The sequence below is a fragment of the Lathamus discolor genome, chromosome 3 (assembly GCF_037157495.1).
Source record: "Lathamus discolor isolate bLatDis1 chromosome 3, bLatDis1.hap1, whole genome shotgun sequence".
In the NCBI taxonomy this organism is placed as follows: domain Eukaryota; kingdom Metazoa; phylum Chordata; class Aves; order Psittaciformes; family Psittacidae; genus Lathamus; species Lathamus discolor.
The window spans coordinates 105,159,254-105,176,313 of record NC_088886.1 but is presented as its reverse complement, the minus strand read 5'-3'; the positions used below and the strand labels follow the sequence as shown (position 1 = coordinate 105,176,313).

General features: G+C 36.4%; 1 protein-coding gene across 2 annotated transcripts in view; it reads left to right on the top strand.

Annotated features, from left to right (window-relative positions):
* Nucleotides 1-17,060, top strand: part of CTNNA3 (catenin alpha 3) — a 505,620-nt gene that overhangs the window by 300,967 nt on the left and 187,593 nt on the right. For both annotated transcript variants that reach the window (XM_065670947.1, XM_065670948.1), the window contains one exon: nucleotides 2,680-2,832. In XM_065670947.1, coding sequence (XP_065527019.1) covers nucleotides 2,680-2,832 — 153 coding nt within the window. The remainder of the gene's footprint in view (nucleotides 1-2,679; nucleotides 2,833-17,060) is intronic.

Sequence of the window (17,060 nt, the reverse complement as noted above, 5' to 3'; positions counted from 1 at the left end):
CCTTCCTGGCATTCCTTTGAAACAGCAAAGAGAGAGCCGTCAATAAAGCTAATCTTTAATTTTTCCAGGACTTTTGCCAATGTAGTCTTGTGAAGCAATAGGCAAATAGAGGCAAACACTGTTTTCTGTACTCATGAGGATACGGATATTTAATAGTATTGTAAACAGCTTCTGGGATTTTCTTCTCTACCCTCCACTTTTTTTGGACAACTTTATGCCCCATGTTTTATAAACAGAATGTTTCTGTGTTATTTTTCAATGCACTTCAATATCAAAAGAAAAAAGCTCCATGCTTCCACTTCTGTAACAATCTGCTCAAAGGGTAAGAATAAAACCTTGCAACTTAAAAATTAGTTTGTGAAATACCGTTCTCCCTCTATCTTCCCTCTTCTGATGGTGTCTCTTTTACTTAGAGGTATGAGAAAAAAATTAATTACAGCACAGTAACTTCCCTAGTATTGCCTGCTAACACTGCTGGTGCTGTTCTTTGTCGCTTTATGTGTCTCCTGGTATGGCTACTTAGCTTTTAGCATTTTGCTGTAGAGGTGGCCAGAGTCAGAAACAGACTTACTGAGTAGTGAAAAATTATTGTTTAAATTAGGATGAAGAGAAATAGATACTGCTTCAGATACTCCTTTTTTCTTCTGGCTTTTTCCTTTCTTTGTTCTACATTGTATTTCTTCATCCTTTAATGCTGCACAAGACATCTTTTGAAAATCTCAGCCTCATGTATTGCTACGCATAGCTGAAACAGGAACATAATTTCAAGCGTGTTTGTATTCAGGAAAGACACAGCATTATCTTGTTTTTGAAGAAGATGCTTTTTACCTTTTAATTGCAGGATAGAGTATTTTTTAGAACAAAATAGTAATGACAGTTTATATGTGAAAGTTTAATTAAACCAAGTAAACCAGTAAAAAGCTGCAGCAAAGAAATACGTGATGCGACATTAAATTAGGCTGCTGCTTTGAAAATTGGATGCCTCAAGTTTGCCACAAATGTGACTAAGGTTATTGCAGTCACTGGTTCTCAAATATTCAATGAAGGCTGCAGAAGTCCTACAATCTGGGCTATGCAGAACACAAAAATATTTCTCTTGGTGTAATGGATCACTGGCCATGGATATGATTTAACAGACTTTTGTTGCTGATTATTGTAAATTGAAATCTTAATTTTTAAACTGTGATTCCACAAATTAAAGCTGGGAATGTGAACATGACACTAAAAATCAATTTTTGTATTGGAAACCTATAGCCTCTGCCTGTCAAAATTACTTTTGAGAACATATCCAGATAGTATTTGCTAATGTGGTAAGTTACAGTAAGTCAGAAGTTAGATAAACATTCCAAACATAAACTTACCTGCATTTTTTGGAAGAGTTGTCTGTCCCATGTGCCTCATGAGTCAATGAGAACTGGCTTTAGAAGGTGAGTTTACCCAAAATCTAGTGGAGAAATTCATATCCAAATCTTGCCTTGATAATCAAATGACTTATCTACTATTATTTCTGTTGTGCATATTCACTGCACTAACTACAAGGACAACAGCATCAAAAAGATTGTGGTTTTTTGCATTTTTCTAGCTGTGCGAGTTTTTACTTCTACTGAGTTTTCACATAGATATATTGGAGCAAAATACCAAGTAAAACCACCTCCTTTGGCAACAATCCTGTCAGCATCTAAGATCTTAAAAAAAAAGCCTTTTGTGTCCTTTTCTGTTCCAATACATATCTTTTCTATATGTTGTAATTTTTTTTTTTTGCAGTAGGAAATTTAAGTTGAAACTTGATAATTTAGTTGCATTGCATGCATTTTTACAATTGGTACATTTCTTGTAGTGTTCTGTGATTAAAATGAATGAATGATTGCCATATGTGGGTTTATAACATGGAATTAGGTGACATAATGTCCCAATGATCAGTTGTAAACTTGCATGAAACCTAATCGCAGAGATGTAATTTGTTCTTCAATAGCTTTAAAAGTTCAAAACCAATTAATTTAAGTAGAGAAAATTGAACTTCAGACACATTCATAGTTCTTGCTCTATTACTCTACGTTCAGGTGGCATAATCAGTAATCGTACAGGTATAATTACCACGAAGACTAGCATTTTGTTAATCAAACTGTATTGTTGGGTTTTCCAACAATGTTGAAAATATTTGGGTAATTTTACAGCTATGAAAACATATGATGTAGACTGTTTTCTGAGTATAAACATAATTAATATTTTCTTTATAAAATTAAACAGCTGTCTCCCTTGGTATCTGAACTTCAAGAAGGAGTACCCAGGAGACATTAGGTTTGGTCTAACAGTAATTTTTCATATGTGGAATCATGCTGTTCATCAAGGAACATGAATATTTGTTTGGCTCCCTTGATTTCAACAGAAGTACTACATGTTTGAAGTGTTTTATGTGTCTGTGCTCACACACACATACACTCACATGTACAAACATGCATATTTAGGTAGTGGGATATTAAAATTGTCCCTAAAATTAAATAGTTTTCTGTGCAATAGATAAATTGCAACTGCAGTAGGTTTCAGACACATAATCCTGCAAATAATGCAGGAATACAGTGTGTACAGTTTTATGTTGTAAAATACTAATAGACAGTAAGTACAGTAGGGTTTAATAAATAGTCCACTTAGCAGATACTAATGTAATGCTTTCTTTTGCAGCTCCGTAAAGCCATTATAGATCATATCTCAGACTCCTTCTTGGATACCACTGTTCCACTTCTAGTTCTCATTGAAGCTGCTAAAAATGGAAGAGAGAAAGAAATACAGGAATACGCTGCTATATTTCGAGAACATACCAGCAGGCTTGTGGAGGTATGTTTGATGGAGTTGCGCTTTTTTTGAATATATGGTACAGGTGACTTGCTGCTGCACATTTCATTTGCTGGTAGATATCATAAAACAATTAAGCCTGACATTTCAGGAAAGAATAAATAGATGGCCTAGGGTAAAGTAAACACACTCTATTTTTTATATAATGCTATGGAGTAAGATAGTGGTTTTATGGTATTGACATTTATATAGTATTTCGTTGCATAGAAATTAGGTGGTGGGGAATTCTAATTAGAGAAATCAGTGTAAGATACTCAGTGGAAACTTGATGAAATGTGTGATTCTAGAGTATTAGCTCAAAGTGTTCAGAAACTGACACCCAAACTATGTGAGAGACCATATTAATGTTAGTTGTTTGCCAGCTTTCTCAATTTGAAAGTTCATAGCCTGTGTAATGATATGCTGAAGAGGAACTGGTGCTGATGCCCAGTTGAGAGCCATGAACCCTCTAGCAGACTGAAAGCATGCTCAGCATTGCTGAACAAATTCACTCGCATACATTGTATACTCATTTCTAAAATATATACTTATGTATTACTTATAAATGACACTCATCACTTAGCAATTTGCAGATAGAATCTGGGGGAGATTTCAGTTTGTTGGAAAATCAGTCTTGTAAATGTGACTAAATATTTACTGACTTTAACTCAGTCAAACTGGAGCTGGAAACACTGCTGGAATACAGAATTCATGAATTTTGCAGGAATATTATCTCAAGTGCCTGTAAGGAATGCATTGCTAATTTTTGTGGGGTTTTAAGCTTTTAGTGCTTTTGTGTGCAGTAATGCAAAAAAATGGGAAAAATCAATGAATTCACTCTGTGGCTGAAAATTTACTTCGGAAAAGTATGTGGCTCAGAATGAATGAATTAATCTTGGGTGGCCTACAGATAATGAAAGACAAATAGGTAAATAGCTAAAGTAAAAGTAGGGTACTGTATTTATGTTTCTCTTCATGGTTATGTAGTTACAGAGTAACACTAGTTATTACTCTCTGATTTACAAGAATGTCTCATTTTGACCGTGCTGCAAAATCAAATGAAAACTAAAGCAGAAACTTGAAGTTTTAAAGGTTTTAAGACTTTTAGTACTGAAACTACACCACCTTGAAGCAGCTAGATTTTTAGAAAGGACAGATCTCTGAATATCTGGTAACTTTACTGAATTTGGAATTGAGGCCAGGTCAGCAGGAATACCCAAATCATTATTCAGTTTAGAAGGTGTGAACCCAAAAATCCAATATTAATTTCCTTTCATGGGTTTGAATTTGTTTCCCAAATGCAAAGAATAGCTGGCCATCAGGCTAGGTTTGTGACTAAAGGGGCTGATGACTGCACAGATACGCTGACTAAAAAATTTACAAGGACATGTAGCAGCTGCCTGTGAACATAAGACTGCCCAGAAGACAGCTATCCTTAGTGATGTTGTATAAAGGGTTTCTATTAAATGGTAGCCTTACATCATCTTATTCTCTGTATAAATATACAGAGTATGTATTAAATACAAGTATTTATATTTATCCTATGATGTAATATGCTGCATACAGTGAAGAGAATGTCTTTTAAAAATGTTGTAAGTAAGTAGCTTTCAGAGTGATTGTACCCAGTGCCACCTCCTGTTGTTGAATTAGTTATTCGAGATTGTTGCTTTATGGGTGCTTTTTTCATATGGTGCTACTGAAAATGAGTATAAAATCAAATTGAAATTATCTTCTGGATATCTACTAGAACTAAAGTATCTTATTTAAAAATTGCTTAAGTTGGTCTAATGCACTTTCCAGTATCCCTAAGTAAGAGCTTGATTTATGGCTTTTTGATAACCTGTACTGCTAAACTCTCCAGCAAATTAATTAGTAGTTGTATTGTATCCATAAACTGCTAGCCTATCCGGCTTAAAATAAACAACCAGAAATCAAAACAATATTAACAGCTAAGCAAGGAGCCACAAAGGGGCTTTGTATGTACAAACAGATTTATCTGATTTCTAAGAAAAATGCATTAATTTCTGACAGCATATTCAAAGAGAAAGAATTATGGCAGCTGTTTTGTGGAAAGTGTAATACAATTTCAATTGATCTAGATGGAATAGCATTTAAATAAATCAGAGTGGCCTGAAGCCTGTTAAACTGAGGGTATGCATATATATTTAAATTGACAGTTGTAGAGCACTGCACTATTGCTTTAATTTGTCGAGGAATATAACAGATAGATAGACTTCGATCTTACACATCTTAGTTTTAACATGTGTACGTACGCATACTTCAGTGTCCTAGGTTTGGCAGTAGCAGTCAGTTTTTCTCCTTCTTAGTAGCTGGTGCAGTGCTGTGTTTATGACTTTACTCTGCGAATGACACTGATAACACACTGATGTTTTTAGTTGTTGCTAAGTAACGCTTATCCCAATCAAGGACTTTTCAGTCTCTCATGTTCTGCCAGTAAGGAAGGGCACAAGAAGTCATGAGGAAGCAGAGACGGACGCCTGACCCAAAGTAGCCAAAGGGGTATTCCATACCACAGCACGTCATGCCCAGTAACTGGGGGGAGTTAGCCAGAAGGCCCAGTTGACTGCCGGGGTCAGGCTGGTTATCGGTTGACAGGTGGTATTGTGCGTTACTTGTGTTTATTGAGTTTTTTTTTCCTTTCCCCTTTTAGTTTTATATTCTTTCCCCTTGTTATTTCCCTTATCATTATTATCATTGGTAGTAGCAATAGTAGTTTTGTGTTATACCTTAGTTACTGGACTGTTCTTATCTCAACTCGTGAGATTTACATTCTTTTGATTCTTCTCCCCATACCTGTGGGAGTGAGTGGTGTGGAGGGAGGGGGAGGAGTGAGCGAGCGGTTGCGTGGTTCTGAGTTACCAGCTGGGCTTAAACCATGGCATTCAGAAAATGAGAAGTGACAAATATGTATGGAGCTTGGTTTTCAACTGGACATGGTGCTGTGGGTTATGGGTACTCCGTAAAAATCAGGCACAGCCAAAAGTACTACTAAAATAGGGAACCTGATTCTGCAAGGAAGATAGGACAGATAGAAAGGAGATGAGTTGGCTTGGAATCCTTGCTACTTCTATTATCCATTTGTATATCAAATAATTTACTTTTTCTTGGTGAAACTTCTAATGTATAAACATTACCTCTGCCCTCTGGGACAGTTGCCTAGTCTTTTGCCAGGGATAAGTTTCATTTGATAATATCAATTTAAAAATGGAGGCAGGACAACATATTATAATAAATAGATGATACTGCATCCTCAAAATAATCAGTAAGCCATAATTTGAATCAGCATAGTTTTGTTACCTACTCCAATATGTCCTTTATTGGAACTAGGTGATCTTGAGTGTCCCTTCCAACCCAAACAATTCTATGATTCTATGACTTTGTCAGTTGTAAATGAAGCTGTTGTTGCCATATTGATAACACCATCAGCGCTTAATTTTCTTTCCATGGTATTTCACCTGATCACAGAAATTAGCAAAATAAAATTCTGAATCTGGTCCACAAAGGCCTGAGTATTTGTATAGTCTTAGTATTTGTATAGACTCCAGTCACTTAAAAATCAGTTTTAGTATTGCAGCTAAGCAAGTCCAGTGGTGATAGAAAAGGCAGTGATTCTGGTATTACAGGTTTAGGATCTAAATCTATTTTTAAGTAAAACAAACCATTGATATTTGTGTTGTTTTTCTGTTCAAGTTAAAGCATGTACTAACAATACTGTCCCTTCTCCATTCCCCAACCCACCAGTATCACTCCACTTGTTTCACTTGTTTTGTCTTTTTTCAGAGTTGAAAAATTCAGTTAGGTATTCTAGATTTCATTGTGTTGGTGTTTTTTCAATTTTAAACCTTATTTAGCTTACTTAATCTTAACCCAAGATAAAGATTTCCAATGATGATTTATCTTGATTAACTGCCTTCCTCTTCTTTGACTAAATGACTGCTTTAGTCTGGATGTCTTAATTTCTAGATGGTTGAAGTGAGGCGAGATGAATTGTACCATGAGGTTAGTTTATTTTGAGACATACGTTAGGTTACATTTTCTTATGCTCCATATAACAGTTTTTAATCAGGTGTATCTTGTTTTTCAGTGCATTTTTTTACATCTGTTTTTGAAAGACCAAGGATGTTTGAATAGTAAGTTAATGATATTGCTTTGTATATAAATAGACTGAGTGGAACATTATAAAAACAAAAGTTCATCGTCTTACAAAGGTTTCTGCAACAATGAATTTTATATGGATATTAGAAGTACTACTTGAAATATCAAGAAAGATTTTTGGTGGCTTCTGTTTTAATCTGAAAAATAAAACTTCTCAAATAGAAACAGTAGATCTTGAGGAAGAACATCGTTTTTTCCTCTTTGAATATGCAAAGTTAATTGAGCTAAGCTAAACTGCTCACTACAGTGATTCACTGCTCATATTGTAATTTAAGAAACAAACAGTATCCTCACAGGCCAGTGACCTTTGTAAATAAGTTGAGGATTAAGATCTGTTACAAGTACCTTTCTCCTTCCAAATAACATTTGGAAGTTACAGTCTTCCCTTTCAAAATTGATTCAAGACATTACAATATAATACAGCTCAGGAGGATGTTTATGAATTCAGTGAAGTACAAAACATCAGTGATACAGAAAGACTGAATACCACATCTGGGACAGTGATGTTTCCAAAGGTAGTAGGTAATATCTTCTTTCTTTTTTTCTTATGTTTTCTCTCTCCTAAGTTTATTAACTACTCTGTGCTCTTACCCAAGATGTTCTAGTTTGTGTTAAAAAACACATACAATTGGGATGTTAGCCACACTCAGCAGGAATATTAGCTGGTGCTTTGTGGACAGTGCTAGTACTCGAAAACCTACAACAGTGGCAAAGAATATGAGATACCTTGGCAAATATCTTTGCAGTATTATAGCTGCATGGTAATTGCATAGAACAGAGTCTCTTAGTTGTGAATGTGAATAGTATCTTCTGCTCTGTGGAGGAAGTTAAATAGTCCTAGTTACACTGTAAAAACTAAAAAAACCCCAAACATTAAAATGTCCACTTTGGCTATTATATTGAACCCTTCCCACATATGAAATGGACACTCCACAGCTGAAGTATCTTCATGAGTAGCAAAGGTCATACTAAAGATTCTTCAGATGGAGATTATTCTAGGCTACAGTGCCTTATATTGCTCATATACTGCATCAAATATTTGTGAGTGTGAATATTGATTTTGTGACATTGAAAAACAAGGATATATTGCAGAATGAAAAAAAGCAACCAAATCTGGGTTACGATTCTGTCTGTACTTGATGTCTTTGCCTGGTTGCCTTGGCTAAAATAAATTCCCAAAAGATATGTTTCTGTTAGAAAAGGCTTGTTATTAATTGGAATTACTTATTATAATGCAGCAATTTTGGTAAAAATATTTCAAAAAAATAAATACTTTGAGATTTCACACATTTGGCATTGCTTTGAAACACGCTTGCATTTAAAACATTGCAATTATTTGCAAATCTAATTGAAATATTTGATTATATGGAAACATTTTCGAACAGTCCTGTCTTCTAGGGAATTTGAAAATTAGCTCTGAATATAACCACTATTTAAAATTATGACACAATAATAATGAAAAGCCTTAGGGGACTTGGTTGTGCTTTACAAGCATTTTGGCTTCTAAGACATGCCTGGTTTTAGTGAATAAAGTGTCGTGGCCTGTGGTTCACTTCTGCCAAAGACAAGAACACATTCTGGTGTTGAGAGAAGAAGTATGTAAAAGTGAACAAAAGAGGTAAAAAGGAAGAATGAAATGTCACATCTACAGAAGGAAAAAGCAGGTCCTCTGTTACTAGAAATTTCTTTGGGAAAGCTGACAGCCAGTTCTCCTGAGCCGATCTATAAAAGAGATGTAATGCTTTCTGAAAGGAGGAGTGATAGGCTGGGTGAACTTGAGATTAAAAAAGGAATTTGATGGAAGCGGGGAAGAATCCTCTGATTATCTTTCCTTTTGGCACAGATGCAAATCTCCCACTGCAGCATGTAAAGGTCAGCTGAACGAAGCAGAGGCTGAGAGATTTAACAGGAGAAGCGGAGGTGATGATGAAGTGAACTTTGTGTTCTTCATCTGTCAGTACATGAATATATCATACTCTCTGGAGTTTGATCTAATAACAGTGACTTCAGATCTACTACTCTAATACATAAACTTGAGGGTTTAGCCTACTGCCTATTAGTTGCCTTCGGTTTTTTTTTTTTCAGTTTTGAATGTATTCAATATAACAGTGCTGGCTTCTAGGAATTAGGATTTCTAAGGTTGAATCTGTTACAAACAATGGGCAGTAACATACAGCACATGTATTTAAGTTCATCAGTGTTGTAATTTGTTGATGTAGAACAGCAAAGGCATACAGAACATAGAGTGTTGTTAAAAAACAAGTTTGCCAGTTACTAAAGATTTTCAGTGCAGGGAGTCCAGCACATATTTTCAATGTGAATTCTCCTTAGGAAATCATTCTTTTTAAATGAAGTTAGAAGATGTAAGGGAGAACAAATCTTGAGTTGTAAATATATATATGTATATAGAAATAAATTAGTTTGTCACTTTCTAGTTGGACAAGATGCATAGGAACAAACTATGCAAATACTGACAGAATCTTAACTTTAAGGAGGGAAAAAAAATGTTAAGATCTTGAGTAAAATAACTTGCTGGCTCTTGTTACTGTAGTTACTTCTAAAACTAGCTTTTAAAAAGATAAGACTGATGTTGCAAATGTGTTGGGAGAAGTTTCCTTCACAACTTGTAATTTGAGTTCAGGCAATCCTTGCTTGATATAGTGCTTCTGGCCCCTTACCTGGGAAGGTGGTCTCTGTCTCTGGATAGCAGAGCACAGCAATAAGGATAAGGGAAATTCATTTAAACAATACCAACTGGAGAGCTCATAGCTTTTTTTGCCATTTTACCATGATCAAACTATTGTGTGTTGAATGACAACAGTTTGGATTGGCACCTTTATTTTTTTTTTAATTTAAATAGAAATATTTTTTTAGTTTGTTGGTTCAGAGTCTCTCCTACTTACCTAAGAGCTGGACGCAAAAAACGTGTTTGAATTCATGTGAGCCAAACTCATGGAATTGCTCATCCTTCATGGAAGTTCTTCAAAGGTAACATTTACTACATTTGTGTTTCATTAGCACTCTGGAGACACCAAGAAATATTTGGGTCCCTACATCTGGGAAAAAATAGGAGACAGATAAGCTGTAGAAGGAGGCAGAATAGGAGAATGAATCTGTTATGGATCAATGACACAGCCTGGAATAAAACAGGGATAAGCGAATTTAGCTAACTCAGAACCAGTCACCATTAGACTTAGTTAAGAATGTACATGTAAGGATTTATCTGAGTTAACTCCTATTTAGAAAGCCATTAATTGGTGCAATTTCTATAAAGAAATTGAAGTTTGTAATATACATAGAGATAAGTTATTTTTCATTCAATGCTATTACAATGCCATTTTAGCAAACTATGGAAGAACTCATGTGGTACAATGAAACATTTTCAGGATTAAATGTGTTAAAATGTTTGCAAAACCCAGCATGGTGAAAATAACAGTAAGTATTTTGTAAGCAAAATGAATCTGTATTGGCAATAACTTAATAAACATGCTACATAAAATCCTTACTTTCTCTCAAGCAAAACACAGGGACACTGGGTCTTGAACTAAAGCTTTCTATATCTGCCTCTTGTGGAAAACCAGTTCTGCCAGGAACCGGTTTCAACACAGAATCAGCAACTTAATCATGATAAGTTGCTTTTCATTTCCTATACAAACAGTAAATATTTCTCTTCAAGTACAGTGGGAAAAATCTCACTACTTCAATCTGTTTTTTTGACATATATATAAAAGATGATAGCTCTTACTTGCCACTTGGGCAATGGGAATAAAACTACTTGCATTCTGATAAACCAAGAAAACCCCCCAGATTTGCCATCTAATGTAACACATAGTTTCCTGGCAGATAGCAACTTAATCTAAAATGGAATTTAACAATCCAGTAATGAAGTTTGATTTACATATTAAAGTACTGCATATACAAAGTCCTGTTAACTGGAAGACTCTCATTTTACTGAGCCATTGTAACACAAAACTACTTCTGACAGTGGCAAAACTCCACAACTACATACATAGAGGTCAAACTGACAGATTATTGGAACATCTTTATTAACTTTCAGGATATCAGAAAAGAGCAGAATCTTTTATCATTCTTTTTAGGAGCATAATCACAAGACAAGAAAAATGAATCGTGTTATGCAGAAGTTTTTAGTTTGAGGCAGTTCAATGGTGAGGAATTTGATCCCCAAATATAAGATCCAAGTCCAGGGCTTGTAATTTTTTTTTTTCCTTGCACTTTTGTTCTTACTATTTTTCTTAAAACCATCATATGCTTTCAGTGCTGTAATATTTAACCACATCTATGTCATATTAGCAGTTGAAGACTCTAAATTGAAGAATATACTATCATTCCTATTTTTGAATTACAGTGTAATTTCTATCATGTACATAAGCATGCACAGTAGCTGTCACGAGAATGCAGGATCCTGTTGTACAATACGATCTGTGGACACAGAACTTGAAGTATGGTTTTCTGCTTGAAACAGCATGTATCTAAGTGTGAAACATGAAGCAGTTAGTATATAGAGATATGCATGCAGAATATTGGTCAGCATTTGGGAATAAAATGTACCTGTCAGCACAGTAGGAGGGCATTTTTTGTAAATAAGATGAGCACTTTCAAGCGGGGTCAATATTTGTGACTGGGAAGTGGATTTTCATTACATTAACATATTTATTTCTAGAGTCAGTCTAACCTCGATAAATTAACTCTCATCATACACATTTTATTTTGTAACTCTTTATTTAGGTAGTTAACATAACGCTTTGTTTTTGAGAGGAAAATCACCTTTGGTTTGCTAATTTCTATGTATCCTCAGTTTGTGTGACTCAGAATTCCCATTCAGCACTACCATGGTTTCCTTTCACTTTCTCACTTTCAAGAGCGATCAGTGTGCAGTCTGCCTCTTCAGGCAATGTTTAGTTAATGGCACATTCATGAGATCTCAGTAGTGAAGGTTCCTTTCTTTAGGTTCTTCATTTCTGCAATTCGGTTAAATCCAGATGTTGTGGTTTAAACCCACCCACACAGCTCATTCACTTACTCCCCCCCCACTTTCTCCCTCTTTCTTTCCTTCCCCCCCCCTCCCCCCCCCAGCTACCGGAGGAATGGGGAGGAGAATCAAGAGAATGTAACTCCCACAGGTTGAGATAAGAACAGCCCAGTAACTTAGATTTAACACAAATCACTACTGCTACCACCAATGATAATAATGATAAGAGAAAATAACAGGGGAAGAGAATACGATACCACCCGCCGAACGAGTCCAACCCCCAGAAGAGAGCCCGTGCCCTTCCGGGTAACTCCCACTTACCTCCCTGGGCATGATGTGCTGTGGTATGGAATACCTCTTTGGCTAGTTTGGGTCAGGTGTCCTGTCTCTGCTTCCTCCAGGCCTCCCCTTGTCCCTGGCAGAGCATGAGACTCACAAAGTCCTTGGTCAGAGTAAACATTACTTAGCAACAACTAAAAACATCGGTGTTATCAGCACTGTTCCCAGGCTGAAAGTCGAAACACAGCGCTGCACCAGCTACTAAGAAGGAGAAAAACTGACTGCTACTGCTAAATCCAGGACACCAGAGATCTAAATAGATCCATTTTAGCAACCCAAGTGCTGATTTAGCTAGTTTTAGCGAATCTGTAGTAAGGATCATGGAATCATAGGATAGTTTGGGTTGGAAGGGACCTTCAAAGGCCATCTAGTCCAACCCCCTGCAATGAGCAGGGACATTTAGGTTAGATAGGTTTTTAGCAAGAACTACCAATCTAACTACAAAGCCAAAAATATAATTCCTTATTTTACTTACTGTTTTTTATTTCTCTTCAACTTTTCTAAAAAATCAAACTTTAATGTCTGAAACAGAGATTTTTATGCCAGTAAGACCAAGATTTAGGTCTAAACCTGTACTTTCCCATTTAATCTAGAATTCGTTTCTGTGCTGTAGAAATTTTTGCCTTCAGCAAATTGACCTGATTGTCAAGATGTGACAGTTGTCAATAACAGCATAGACATCCTTAATGATTGCAGCCTACGAACCCTCTGTTGTCAGGAGTGGCTCTGCTTGGTTGCATGCCAACGGCATGAAAAAGGGAAGCCTAAAGATGGTAATGGCATTTGTGGGAGGTGTGTGGAATTATTTCTAAAATTGAAAGGGAGCACAGGAAAAATGCACAAATGTTTTAAATGCAAAAATACATTAAATTCTATTAAAAGAATCCTGACAACAGTAATTGAGAGGTGACAGGCAGATGAAAGGAGGCTTTTAAAGACAGGTAACTTGTCCTTGATATATTAGAGCTGGTAGATGGAGGTTTAATAGAGAGTTAATGTGGTTGAATTAGTGAATTAAGAAAATTAATTCAATAAAGTTAGCTTAAAGTTAAGCATGTACTTCTAAGTGTATGTAAACTTTAAGACTTCGAACCTTGAGATTTTGGACCTTACAGAGTTCCAGCATCTTGCAGCAAGTCCTGAATTTATAATGTGAGGAGTTTTGCACCTTTATGTAATTAATCAAATAAGGTCCAACTTTCCTATTACTGATTGAGCTTCAGGTGATAAATGGTGACATTTTCATTAATCCTCTTAATCATAGCCTTTATTGCATAAGTGTGACGCAAGGGAACAAAAGACAAACAACATGGAGATTTATCAGACTTTGTATGTCTGAGATGCATATTTCAACAGCTAGAAATGTCAGCCACCTCGAATGGTGAGGCAGTGTACTCTTAAGTTGTATCAGCTCCAAAAGGAAAATTGTCTTGCTTCAACGTGGACTCATCAAAATACACCCAGTTAACATTTTTGCTGATAGTGTAAAGGCAGCTGAGACAAGTGCCATGGCAGTGACTTTTTCCTTGTATTACTGCAGAAACCAGGTGTAGAAGTTCCTCACAATATCAGGAATCATGATTCTATCTTAATCTCCAAAAATCTCACAGTTTTGATAGCACTGATCTGTAATGAGCCACTCACCTATAACAGAAAAATTCTGAAGGTGCTAAAAAAGTCACACATCAAAATGTTAACAGCAGCTCACTAAAGCTTGTGCTTTTTAAATACCAAATATCTCTGTGTGTGTGCCTGTTGAAGTTTGTTGGTTTGTGGTTTTGTTGGTTTGTTTTTTTTTTTCTCCCCTAGACCATGGATGCTGTGATATCTGGTGAATGAGGAGCTTTGAGCAACCTGGTCTAGTGGAAGGTGTCCCTGCCAGTGGCAAGGGAGTTGGACCAAGATGATCCTTTCTAACCAAAGCATTCTATGACTTTAAGAGCATTTTGTAGAGGGTCGGGCAACATGTTTATTTGCCAAATTTAATAACTTCTCTAGGAATCCTTCTGGCTATTTTAGCACTGCCAAAGGGCTTTTGAACTAGTAGGGTTTGTGTTTTTTTTTTTTCCCACTGCCAACGTGTTGAGTTTTACAAGACTGTACTTAATAATGTGAATTCCTGAATATATTGAAATAACTAATAAATGTTCTTGTTCTGAAATGCAGCTTGTGCACAATACTTAGAGAATCTGTCTGTTATCTTGTATTTGAGGCAAGAAAACAAAATGCAGGACAAATAATTTCATATTATAGACTTAACAGTAGAAATAAAATTAAACAAATAGTGGCTGAACTCTCAAAAAAAGGCAAGAAAATTATTAAGAAAACATACAATGGGAAGTCATAGAGTAGGATTTCTGATCAAGGAAGGGAACCAATCTTTGTTTAACAGGGAAGTTGGCTGGTTTTAGTTTTGACAGCTTTGAGGCAAAAGGCACATACAGTTAGGTATTTTCCTTTAGTGTAATTCATCCTCTGCAGAAGCTCTGTGAAAGAAACTGAACAACAAACTTGAGCAATATTTAGTAAGGTCAACATAGTTACTTGCAAGGAAATCACATTGCTCACATTTTAACATTGCTATATTAAAGTCCTTTTTTTTTTATAACTGTTAGCCTAGTATTGAAAATACTAAGTTCATAACAAGTTTCTAAATCTTTCTTCTGGAAAACACAGGCTGGTCTTGCTAGAACAAGAAACCTCCTCACTAGACTCAGTAGGACAGAATTAAAGTAGGCATGTTTTCTCTAATGAACTGTCATAGAATCAGAGAATCATAGAATAGTTAGGGTTGGAAAGGACCTCAAGATCATCTAGTTCCAACCCCCCTGCCATGGACAGGGACACCTCACACTAAACCATCTCACCCAAGGCTTCGTCCAACCTGGCCTTGAACACTGCCAGGGATGGAGCACTCACAACCTCCCTGGGCAACTGATTCCAGTGTCTCACCACCCTAACAGGAAAGAATTTCCTCTTTATATCCAATCTAAACTTCTCCTGTTTAAGTTTTTAACCCATTACCCCTTGCCCTGTCACTACAGTCCCTAATGAAGAGTCCCTCCCCAGCATCCCTATAAGCCCCCTTCAGATACTGGAAGGCTGCTATGAGGTCTCCACGCAGCCTTCTCTTCTCCAGGCTGAACAGCCCCAACTTCCTCAGCCTGTCTTCATACGGGAGGTGCTCCAGTCCCCTGATCATCCTTGTGGCCCTCCTCTGGACTTGTTCCAACAGTTCCATGTCCTTCTTATGTTGAGGACACCAGAACTGCACACAATACTCCAGGTGAGGTCTCACAAGAGCAACATCAGCCACATCTCTCTCATCTGTCTTTTACATAACTGGTCCAGTAAAGGGACAGATGGATAGTAGTAGACATTTCCCATGTACATTTGCAATGGCAAGTTTAGATCTGTGTTTTAGCTTAATTAACACATACCCTGTCAGTCCTTTATTAGGAATCATTTATAGTTCATAATTCTAGACTGTCTTGCACAGAATTTGTTTCTTTTGAAACATATTAGCAGCCCCCACATCTCTTACTCTGTTGTTACTGGATGGATGTCTACCATGTGTTAAGACTGTTTCTCATCTGTGCATTGGTTTACAGTGATTAACAGTGACTTCATTTGCCCCTTCTGAAGGTCAGCGTACTGTAAACAAGATAGAGTCTCCGTAAGAGTTTGTCAGCGAATTCAGCAGTGTAACAGTGCTATACTTTGAATTATATCCACATCCTTAAAGGTGAGCCCACACGATGTCCTCAGACTGCACTGCAGTCTGCAACTTTGAAATCTGGATGACTTTATATGTAAGCTTTTGGTTGCAAGGTTGAATTTTAAGTGTTCTCCTTTGTGATCAATGTTACCTTTCCTAGGTAAGAGATCGCATTGCACAAATGAGTTAAGGATTTATTGTAAAATGTCTTATGAACCTTTAAACTCAATTAACGTGAAATAAAGACTTCCACAGGCACAGAAACATTTTATGTTAGGACATTTACTCCGTATAAATGACAGTAACTAGGGGACTACTTCCAGCTCCACTGCAATTGGAATTTGCTGTCTATAGATGGCTTTCTCAGTAGATGCAGGAGCACAGCTCATGACACCATTCACAAAGAGAAGAAAAACTATAAACCTGCAAAAGTCTTTCAATATTCACTGAAGGGATAAAGGAAGGGTAATAATGAACAAGAGAATTAAATATATTTTTGTTAGATATTTGAAATGCGGCCTATAGTGAACGTGTAAGAATATATTATAACTTCCCTAATGATGTATTTTAATGTGTTAAGAATATACTATGTGCCTGTGGCACTTACTAGATTTTCAGACTAAAGCAGTGTAACGTTCTGCTAACTTAGATACCTAGTATACACACATGTATGTATTTCATTATAAGTGAGTCAGGGATTGCTTTACAGCCACTGCAAATTCCATTTGCTTGACCATTTCATAAAAAGCATGTTTACAGCCTTAAATTTCAATTTAAATTTCTGATTCACTCCAGTATGGGAAGTTTTTTTTGAAGAGCTAGACCCAGACCTCATGCCTGTCCTGTATGGTTAGTTAGTACTCAGTGAGAATAAGTCAAAACCATTGGCAGCAGGAAATCACGTCGTTTAAAGTGGCTTTTCTTGAAGCCACTCTTTCAATTAAAAGGCTCTTTCAAGCTTTCCAGGCACGGGCCAGTCTAATATGGCTGTCGCTATGGCCAGGCTGT